The 11,519-nt window shown below is 34.3% G+C and overlaps 1 protein-coding gene across 1 annotated transcript; it reads left to right on the top strand.

Moving 5' to 3' along the window:
- Positions 1 to 8,517: 8,517 nt before the first annotated feature.
- LOC140851027 (aspartokinase 2, chloroplastic-like) lies at positions 8,518 to 9,482 on the top strand. The gene is made up of 2 exons (XM_073242345.1): positions 8,518 to 8,668; positions 9,000 to 9,482. Exon 2 carries the CDS (start codon positions 9,039 to 9,041, stop codon positions 9,465 to 9,467), a length of 429 nt encoding a protein of 142 aa, XP_073098446.1. The 5' UTR covers positions 8,518 to 8,668; positions 9,000 to 9,038; the 3' UTR covers positions 9,468 to 9,482.
- Positions 9,483 to 11,519: the final 2,037 nt, after the last annotated feature.

The raw sequence follows: 11,519 nt of genomic DNA, 5'->3' as shown, positions 1-11,519 counted from the left end.
TAATCTAATTACCCTGTAGATGATTGCAGCACTGCCTGAGGTTCTGATGTAGCCATGCAAGCGCATGGCCTCTACCAGTATTCACTTAGGTAGAATCTAGAACATCTTCTCATCATAATTCTATGCTCCAAAAATTAGATCAATATCTAATTTGGAAGTACTTCAGAACTCCTTCTGAAGTTGGAGCAGCAGCCTATCGAAGATGTCCTGCAGCCTTCTGTTTCAGGCATCACCACGCCTTGTACCTTTGCCAGATGGATGTCCAACTTCTTGGACGTGAAGAGGGGAGAAAGGAGAGCAGGGAGGATGTGGAGAAGAGGGGAGGGGGCGGCAGCTAATGGGTTTTTTGCATAAAATAAGTTCTATCTCGAAACCCTAGGTGCAGCAGGGTTTATATAGATCCTGTATGCTGCGCAGTGCCACATCATTCGACCAATCAGAAAATTCCAATAAATTTTGGAAAAATTTTGATTGGTGGAGTGATATTATCTGATTACATCAGATAAAAATCTCCATGCTCTCTCCTATGTTGGCGCCAACATTGGATAAGCACAAATAAGGTGGCGCCAAAGAGTCCAAGTTTATCAGGACTCTTTGGTTCTTATCCATTTGGGGCGCCCACTTAAATCTAATTGAGCTCACACCATAATCTGATTATGGCACCCAATTAGAAGTGGTTTGGATATGTGGACACTCCACAAAAATCCTTCGATGAATCCTCTTCAGTTTAAGACCCATATGTCAACTTTTGACAGATATCCTAAAATGAAATTGGCAGGTACTAGAAATTAACAGGTGTTGTCTTAAATTCATCTCATGAATTAAGACAAGCCTTTTCTGAGCTGGACAAGCTTCAATTAGACTGAGAGAAATCTTTTAAGATTCTCTGGATGAGCCAGATCACATTTGGCTCAGTAGAGACAGAAAAGATTACACGAGGAGAAAGTTAGGCTCAATCGAGTGCTAGCACGATTTCCTTGAACCTAATTGGATCTTATCCAAATCAATTGGGGTAGCCCAATTGATGACATCCAGACCCTAACCCTTGTTTATGTGATCTAGTTAGGTTCAATTTTGTATAGTAATGAGACATGTCATGATCTCATCATCGACATCATCGAAACTCCTTTCGATGGACCAGAACTCTTCTGATTCAAACAATTAGAATGATCGATCATCAAAATCATTCTAATTGCTCCCAAAATCCACCAGTGACACCTCGTAGTATATGGTGGCAACCCATCAGAACTGAAGATGAATCTCTTGGTGCAGCTACCTTTGTGATTGAGTTCCTCTATCATGAGTCCCGACTGAATTAGGATTAAGGTGAACTCGTCAAACCCAACATCAGTCATATGAATCAATCGATCGATTCGAGTTCGATGTGAAACCCAATGGAAAACTCTTTTTCATTATTTCACTTTGCTATAGCCATGGGCTTAAGGACTCGATCTTTCGATCATCATAGGACTACTCTCATCTACCGAGGTTGATAGATCCCATCTTGTTGTGATCTGGTTCCTACAATGGATATGCTACAGTCAACATACACCTCAGAGTTTCGAATGGCTAGGAGATCAAGTTATAGTGTAGTCAAACTATAATACACTCAAGATGAACTGTCAATGCACCTCAGGTCAAAGAACTAGACACACAACTGCAGCATCGAGCTAGTCATCGACAAGAAGGTAGACTTTCTTATGACTGCTCGAGATGGTCACACTCAGTACTCTCGTTCTCAATGAATACCTGTACTCTCGCTCCAGTGTCTCTACACCATAGACTCAAGACTCATCTACCCTAAGAAAGTGATCGTACACCAACATTCTGGATCGATCACCATCCTCGTGATGATCCTATGGTCAGGAGCAATTTATGAGTTAGTTATGTAAATTCATATCTTAAATTTTCAACTCTTGAAAATATGAATTTACATTTTCACTAACTCAAAGGATGTATCACAGATACAATGTACACAATGTGATAGAAGAATAACTCTTTTATTCATTTATAGTCAAAATTATAAATTTGTCCTTAGTACTGTACAGGAGTGTGTCAGTCGATCTGGCATTTAGGGCACACATCTAACATACCCCCCCCTCCCCCCCACCATGACTCTTTTTAGAATAGCTGTTGAAGAACAACAACCATTCAAAGAAAAGAAATGATGTCGAATCTACTTTGCCAAACACTTATGGATCACCTATCAAGGCAGAAATGATGCAGATAGATATCTTATGATTGGAAGTATTTAGATTGTGGCCCCACTACAAAGCTATCTGAAATGCAGCGACTCCAAAAAAGATCAAAGGGTAGCTTTGAAAAATAGATTGCGTGTAGAGGAGGTGTTATCAAGGAAAGGGTGGAGAATTTCTAAGTTATCTCTAGTGTGGAGCAAGTACTGAGACTATTACTCATCTATTCTCTGTCTCTTTGCCAGAAGTATATGGTTCGCCTTGATGAAATTGCATCGCAAGATTAGAGGTTGGCTTGTAATTTTTTGAGATTTATATATCTCATGGCATCATAGAAAGATCAAATTTTAGTTAGAGCCTGTTCTTTTGAGAGTAAAAAAATTATTCAAAAATCTATATTTTTCTGGATAAGTATTTTTCAGATGATATTTAGATAGAAAAATAATTTATTCATATTCTTTTATGTATTGAAAAATAGCTTGAGAGTAAAAAATTTATCCAAAAATCTGTATTTTTCTAAATAAATATTTTTTAGACAATATTTAGATAAAAAATAATTTATTTATGTTGTTTATGTATTGAAAAATAGCTTGAAAATCTGTTACTCATGTTCTTTTATATTACTAGTTTTCTAGATAAGTTGCTAAAATCTATCCATATTTTTTATAATATCCTTTATTATATACATATTATTATATATAATAGAATAATATGATATATAATATTATAATATTATTATACTATATTATAATAATATAGTATATAATAATATAACATAATATATTATATGATATTATTATTATACTATTATATAAATATTATTATATATAATAGTATAATATGATATAATATATTACATATATTAATATATTATATTATTTATTATTATATTATATTATAATAATATAATAATATATAATAATAAAAATATAATATATTAATATATTATAATACATTAATATATAATATTTATTATATTATTATAGTATTATATTATTATAATATAGTATATTATATGATATTATAATAGTTTATTATAATATTATTATATCATAATATAATATTTTATATTATATTATGATATAGTATATTAATATATAATTTAATATATTATAATAATATATTATATAAATATTATTATATATAATAATATACTATATTATAATATATATAATATCATGATTATTATGTTATAATATATTATTATATTATATTATATTATATAACGTTAAGGGTATATTAAGAATAAATTAGGTAGATTATTTTTTCGGTTGATGGAAAAATGATTTAACCATCTTTTAGGTAGATAAGATTTTCTTCTATTTCATAGATAAATATTATCAATGGAAAAGAAACTTATCCATCTTGAAAAATGTAAAAATATGGATAAGTTGGTCCATGAAAAAATTGATTAATCTTTTCATGATATTTATCTAGAAAAAAATAGATCCTCAAGAAGAACTGACTTGCTATAGCACTTTGTTGGTGCATTTCGTCATAGGAACTCTTGGATCTTTCTTCACAAGAAATGTTATATCCGTACAATCCTTTTCAAGATCTTGCATACTTTTCAACTCCGACTGAAATTTGTTTTTTGAAGGAACAAAGCAGAGTCATCAAACGCTCGTGAATGCCTTTAAAACCTTGTTGCCAAAGACTGGTCAGTAATCTCTTTGTAATATCTATGTCCATCTCTTGTAATTTAAATTCTAATCAATAATAATAGCTGAGGGAAGCTAGGTACTTGCTTCCTCCATTTCCCTCGGAAAAAAAAAAAAGAAGAAGCCACATCACAAATGAGAAAATAGTACATAAATGCATAAATTTAATATTTTGTTTCGGAAATCTTGGCAGATAGTAGTTACCCAGAGGCACTATTTAGTGTTTTCTTTGATGGAGCTCTTGGAGGTTGGCCCTTTGACCTACGGAACAACAATTGTTTGTGCCTTAATCTTTCTGAACTACTTTCATGTAACGTTGGTTTTTCTGATTGCCCAACTCATTTGTTGCGAAATCATTCACAATCTCAGTTGTAGCAAATTCCTATTGTTTGAACATGTGGTAACTTTCCTCTGTGCAATTCTGATGTTCATCAAAATTATCAGAATTATTTAGTTAAGGAAAGAGAATTAGACCTCCAATTTTTGGCCTGTCAAACTCCGTTGGCCTCTGCTTTTATATAAACACATCTAGTTTTTCTCAAGTATACAAACATGCCCTACTGAGATCAATATGAAGCTTTAGATTGGAAAATAGAAACTAGAGGCATGCTTGCACTATGCTTTTCCTTTCTCTGGTGTCATTCTAGTCTCTTTGATTTCATCTATAATAGAAGCCATGACAATAGTGTGAGGTCATACTTGATAGGTTACAACAATAAATAACAAGCTTAAATATAATTATTTTGTATATAAATCCTGACTTCTATGAACGAGATATACAATAGCGATTGCAACTATTATTTCATGTCATGATTACCTAGTTCTTACATAGTTCCATATTATTTTAATAATAAATCTATTTTAATTTTTATAAACAATCTTCTAAAATTATTTTCCTATCTTTGGTAGGATTTAATCTCTCAAAGATTACCTTTTGCACAAGCTATGATGGGTGGGTTCAGAGATCCTTGCCATAGTGGGATCATGTGTTTCCGAGCGTTGGACTTAGTGACTTGAGTTTGATATCGCCCTCACCTTGAATTTGATTATACTTACTTTATCCCAATTCAGTAACATAAAAGTGAATGTCTGTTGTGCACCACTGGCATGCTTGTGTGCACTATAATTTTTATGATACATTAAATATAAATGATTAAATCTATTCTCAAGTACGATCATTATTTAGTATTTGCATAGTCCAACAATACTTTTTTTAAAATCAAATACTAAATTATATTATTTAAGCATTCTTTATTATTTGAATAAACCATAGATATAATATGTACTGCATTTTTTATTATTTCACCAGTATAAGCCATCATATATTGTCAGGCAGTTAAGTTTTTCTCCCTAAGTAATTATGGACTAATTAAGTCCAGATCCAAATTCTCACCCCAAGAAGGCATGCAGGATTATGGGAAAAATTTTCCTATGTTTTATTACATATCTTTTTCAATATTTTGAAGTTAGCTAGTCCCTGATATAGCGTATTATTCAAATTGGGTTAATAGTTCAGCATGATAGCCACTAAAATGTTTGATCGGCCCCTGCTTTTGCCTTACATATATATTGAATATTAAAATAATAATTTTTTTTAGATATTATGCCATTTTAATGTCCTATTCATCTTATTGGCCCACCGTAAATGATTCGCGGTGAAGAGTGTTAATCGACAACAATCTAAGAAAAGTGTTTTAATTGTGTGATACGTGTCACAATCATATAGCATCATTGTTGTTAACAGCATCATCACCCTGTAGTTACGACATATTATTTCCTATTAAACTATATATAATGAAAACTACCGAAATGTCTCCATCTCCTCCAATTCTTATTTTCACTTTGATTGTTTTTTCTCTCTCTCTATTAATCGGTGAGCACATGTAACAAACACTGCTAACAACATCAGGTCTCTTCCTGCTAATTATTCTTTTGGTCTCCTAGCTAATTCTTTTGTTCTATACTTTTAGATTTTTGATTTGTGTTGGAGGCAACCACCCCAACAATGTAAGAAAATTAGAATTCCAAGTATAACATCTGGGAACAAGAGTCTGCTGACACTAGATGCAAGGGATTCATGCAGCTATCCTTTTGATCTACATGAACATACAAGCATGTACATGTTTGCTTTTTTATTTACTTAATTATGAGATTAAATATCTAAATCAGAAGATTAGTTTCCTTTTTCTTTCTTTGGCAGGCTAAATTGTGTGAAATGAGTCTCAATGAAGTCTATATCCACGTTCCAAGACCCTGATACTGTTGACTTTATTCACTCGGATTTAGACTTGGACCCCATGGAAAGGTATGCAGATTCGTATTTGCATCTATGAATGATCCAGGCTTGTTCCTACTTCCCAAGATCAGCCACAGCCACCGTCAGCTTTGAAGTGTAAAACTAGAATGAGGTCATGGTCACCTTTAGCGGGAAAAAGCAAACGCTGATGCAAATTTCCATTCTATGTGGTGAATCTGTGGAGGCCTCGTGATCTGGCCGGTTCAGACCCCTCCTGAGCCGGCTTCCGTTCTGCTCTGATCAAATGAAACGCCTCTCTCTCTCACACACACGCGCTCGGTCTAGGTAGACCGTCTCAATGACCTTGAGAATCAATCACACACGGTCTAGGTAGACCGAATCGAGACTGGAGCAACCGAATCCTAGTTGGGTTCAGGTTGTGTCTTACATGTAAAAATATGATTAATTTTGTTTTGCAACATCAACCATTGTGGATTACACATCTCAAAGTATTCTAATTATCTACTTCTATTTTTGCACAAATCTCAAAATAACCATTATACGATCAAGTGGATGACATCCCAAAAGTAGATGGATCATTCTTTTGTGTGCAAGATATAATGCGAACTCATCCTAGTTTGATGAGGACCTATGATTGTTCGTGCATGACTAACAAGTATCCATTATCATGCAGAGGCAAGCCAGTACCCCTTGTTCTGTTCAATAATTATTGAAAAATCATACAAATATTTTTTTTTTGATAAAATCATACAAGATTATCGTTGTCCAACAATTATATTATATTTATCACTGTTGTGGGCCTTCATCCCAGCCTCGACCGATCTAATCCATAATTTTGGCAGAGGTGTGTTAGGATCCATCACACCATAAATTGGTAACTATTGATCGAATCTTGCATCACAAATACAGGGCATGATTTGTACACACTTTTTAGAAATGGCCATCATCTCGGGCAAATGCGACCATTGCTCATCCTCTATAAATAGAGTAGAAAAAAGAAATCACAGGTAACTCTTCAATAGCCTCAAGATGCTCCACTATACCATTCTCTCTCTCTTTATTCTTTAATTTCTAGTTGATTTGAGTGTTAGAGAATTTTCATTAAAAAATCTTTCGATCAAGGACCATTTTACAAATCCGGCTCTAGCACCTTGGATGTAGCATCTCTAATGATATCTCATCTTCTACTAAAAAATCTTTCATCTTAGCTTCCTATGAGGAGATTAGTCTGACCTCATTGATTTGAATTTTAGTAGCAACAACTATGAAAACAATTATGAAGGTAAATACTAATTTATGAATTTGACTTTCTAACAATGGAATCACAAGCAAATTGATGCCAATCAATGAATTCTTTGGTAAAACCATAGGGTCTTTTGATTTGATTGGTTTTGACTTTAAATTTTATTCTTTTCAAGTAAGAGATTGAACTGAGCTGAGCTGAGTCGAGTAGCTAAGAGCTCAAGTTCAACTCAATATAAAATATTTGAACTTAAAACTTAGCTCAAGATCGATTGAGTCTTAATATCCTGAGCTCGAGCTCGATTCGATGAAAAAAGTAAAACTTGAAATTAACTTAACTCGAATATCAATCGAGTCTAACTTGAATATCAATCGAGTCATATTCGAACTCAAATTCGAATCCTATTCTACTAATAATATATATATATATATATATATATATATATATATATATATATATATTATAAATAATATTATTAAAAAATATATAATTTTGAATAAATTCATAAGCTTTCAAGCCGAATATGCTGTTACTCGAGCTCGATAATAATCAAATTGAGTCGAGTTCGAATAGCTCATGAGTAGCTCAACTTATTTGTATTCCTATTTTTTAGTTAATCTAATCTAAATTAAGCCATATGGCATTATAACCTAAAAAACTGGGGCACTTGCTTGCTAAATGTAATTTGATTTTTTTTTTTTAAATGGAGGATTTTCTTAAATGAGCCAAACCTTGGCGGTCAAACAATGTTGCCTGGTCTGTTAATACTTCTCTAGCTTTTTTCCTTCCTTGTAGAGCTCGAGATCCTCTTTTAATAAAGATATAATTAGGTCAAGCCGATATCATCTTTCGAGCCTTGGAAAACCGACTCGGCAGGACCTAGCCGGTCCAACCTTGGATTTGTCAGGCAATACCCGGTTGGTAGAAGGTGCTCCATTCTCGTTCCACTCCACGGCAAAAACGTGCACGGCGGGCGGCAGGGACCGCATTCGTACGGACGCCCGCGTAGAGATTCTATTGAACACCATTCACGTTTCGCGGATAAACGTACCGGCACTTCCCTCGCACCCGCCACGGTTTTCCGGGCTACGTCAAGGATAAATCTGAGCCGTCCATTCGGACAAAATATTTGTTTCACCGCGCCCGCTATTTATGGGGAGCTGCTGCGGCACCGCTCCTCTGCCTCCATTCTCGTTTATCATCCTCCATCGGAGCTCCCTGGCTCCTTGCTGGAACGGGAGGAGGAATAGAAGAAGAAGAGAACTTAGAGGAAAACCCTAACCCTTTCTCGTTTCTTGACTTCGGATTCCAGGTACGGTTCCATGGCGCTTCCTCTGCTTCGTATCTTCTCTGATCTTGGTTTCTATGTTGATTTCGACTTTCGTTGCTGAATTATTGGATTTTATGGGAGTGAGTTTTTTCTTTTTCTTTTTCTTTTTTTTTTGATACTTGATGCGTTTTCTTGGGGTTTTATTCGATTTTTTCTTGATTTCTCTGGAAAGAGCCAGTTTTTTTTTTTTTTTTTTTTTAATAATAAAAATTGAGATCGGTGTGATTGGCTGTTCTTGTTCTCTATTTTGATCTTTGAGAAAGTAGGGTACAATCGATGAGGTTTAGTTTGATTAACGCTAGTGTTCGTATAGGGCCTGTGGAAAAAAGCGCTGCTTTCCTTTTTTTGAAATATGGCGGTAGCTCTCCAGCTTGGAGCTCGAGCTCATTGTTCTGGAGTCACGAGGGATTCGTGGAGCTCGCTGGCTTTCTCATCGAGCTTTCGGAGTAGGCTTGGGTTGGAGTCGTCTGTGAGGCTGGTTTGTGGAAAGAGGGAGAGGAGCGGCGGGAGGAGGGGAGGCTTGAAGGTGCGTTGCCAGAGAGCAGTGTCTGCTGTTGTGGAGAAGGACGAGGTGGTGAGGGAGGGTGCTGATGGAAATGCTGCGCAGCTGAGCATCGTGATGAAGTTTGGAGGGTCGTCGGTGGCGTCGGCTGACGGGATGAAGGAGGTTGCGGACCTCATTCTTAGCTTTCCTGAAGAAAGGCCTGTGATTGTTCTATCTGCAATGGGGAAGACAACGAACAACCTTCTGCTGGTATTAATGCATTTCTCCTTGCAATGAATTTTTCGGCCTTTTGTTTTATGCTTAGTTCATGAAGGGGTAATCTGATGCCTGTTAAAACTAGGCTGGGAAAAAGCGGTCTGCTGTGGAGTGAGTAATGTGTCTGATCTTGAAGAGTTGAGGTTTACAAAAGAGTTGCATCTGCAGTATGTTATTTTTACTCATTTCTTTCTATATATTCCTATTGTGTTGTTGTTAGTTGGATTGTTTGGGAGCTCTGTCTTTTGATGAATCTTGTTTTATGTTTTGCTTTCAGGACAGTTAATGAGCTTGGAATTGAAAGGTCTATCATTTCAGGTGGTTCCCATCATCCCTTTTTTGCTTGTTTATCAATTTTTTGTTTCATCAGGTTAGTCATGCTGCTTGGTCTTAGATTGGATCTTTAGTTATTCCTGTGAGTAGGGATGGCAAAATTAATCCGACCCGATGGGTATACACCCTACCCGAACCCGGTCAAACCCGAAAAATAGGATTTGACTGGGTTTGGGTAAAATCCGAAAACTATAGTACGGGTATGGGTAGGGTATGGGTAGTGCTATTTTCTACCCGAATCCGACCGAACCTATGGGTATGGGTAATACCCGAACCCATATCCGAATATATATATATATATATATATATATATATATATATATATATATATATATATATATATATATACATATATATATACATATACACATATATATATACACACACACACATATATATATATATATATACATATACATATATATATATATATATATACATATACATATATATATACATATACATATACATATATATATACATATACATATACATATATATATACATATACATATACATATATATAATATACATATACATATATATATATATATATATATATATATATATATATATATATATATATATATATATATATATATATATATATATATATATATATATATACATATATATATATATACATATCCGAATATATATATACATATACATATATATATACATATACATATACATATACATATATATATATATACATACATATACATATATACACACACATATACACACACACATATATATGATCTCTCTCTCTCTCTCTCTATATATATATATATAATTATATATATGTATGTATGTATATGTATGCATGTATGTATGTGTGTGTGTGTTAGAAGTGTGTATGTGCGTATGTATGTATGTATATATATATAATTGGTAATTCTATTTTTGATTGATAATATGCATCAAATTATTATACTTTTTTTTTGGGTATAGAATGGACGGGTATGGGTTGGGTATGGGGCGGGTATGGATTAGGTATGGGGAAATGGGTTACCCACGGGTATCTCCGAACCCGTTGGGTATGGGGATGGGTATCTCTTTTCTTACCCGATTGGGTATCGGGTAGGGTTTAGGTATAGGGTATTAAATTCGGGTTTGGGGATGGATAGTATACTACCCGACCCAAATCCTACCCATTGCCATCCCTACTTGTGAGTTGTATAATTGTATAATTGGATTAGTGCCTGTAGCATTTGTTGAAAGTGTAACACTGATAATTGCTACAATGCCGATCTTTATAGTACCATGGCCTCTCTGGACACAATTGTCTGGCATGTGTTCTAGGGTGCTTGGTGTTGGACCTGTTGATGTATTTGTTGAGGTATGAGATGTTTTCAGGCTGATGGTTTATCATAACAGATTAAGTAATGTGGTCAAATTGAGAGATCATTTTGTAACTATAACCCTATGTATGGTTGGGGTCATGAGATGGTGGATGAATGAGGTAGAAAGGATGGATGGTTTCCATCCAACATTTGTTTCAAAATATTACTGGGAGAATGGATGAAAAAGGAGAGATTGTCCATTCATCTTGGCCCATCAAGTTGCATCATCCTAAATTGGGAGGATGCAAGAAATGATGGATGGAGCATTGATTAGTAGATTTTTGCATTGATAAAATTATCTCTCATTAAATTTTTTGACACAACTATAATATTTCTTCACTTTTTCATTTATATTATTTATATATATTTTTATATATACTATTAATCATAT

Source organism: Elaeis guineensis, chromosome 8 (genome assembly GCF_000442705.2).
Source record: "Elaeis guineensis isolate ETL-2024a chromosome 8, EG11, whole genome shotgun sequence".
NCBI lineage: Eukaryota > Viridiplantae > Streptophyta > Magnoliopsida > Arecales > Arecaceae > Elaeis > Elaeis guineensis.
This window is presented reverse-complemented; position numbering and strand designations above follow the sequence as displayed.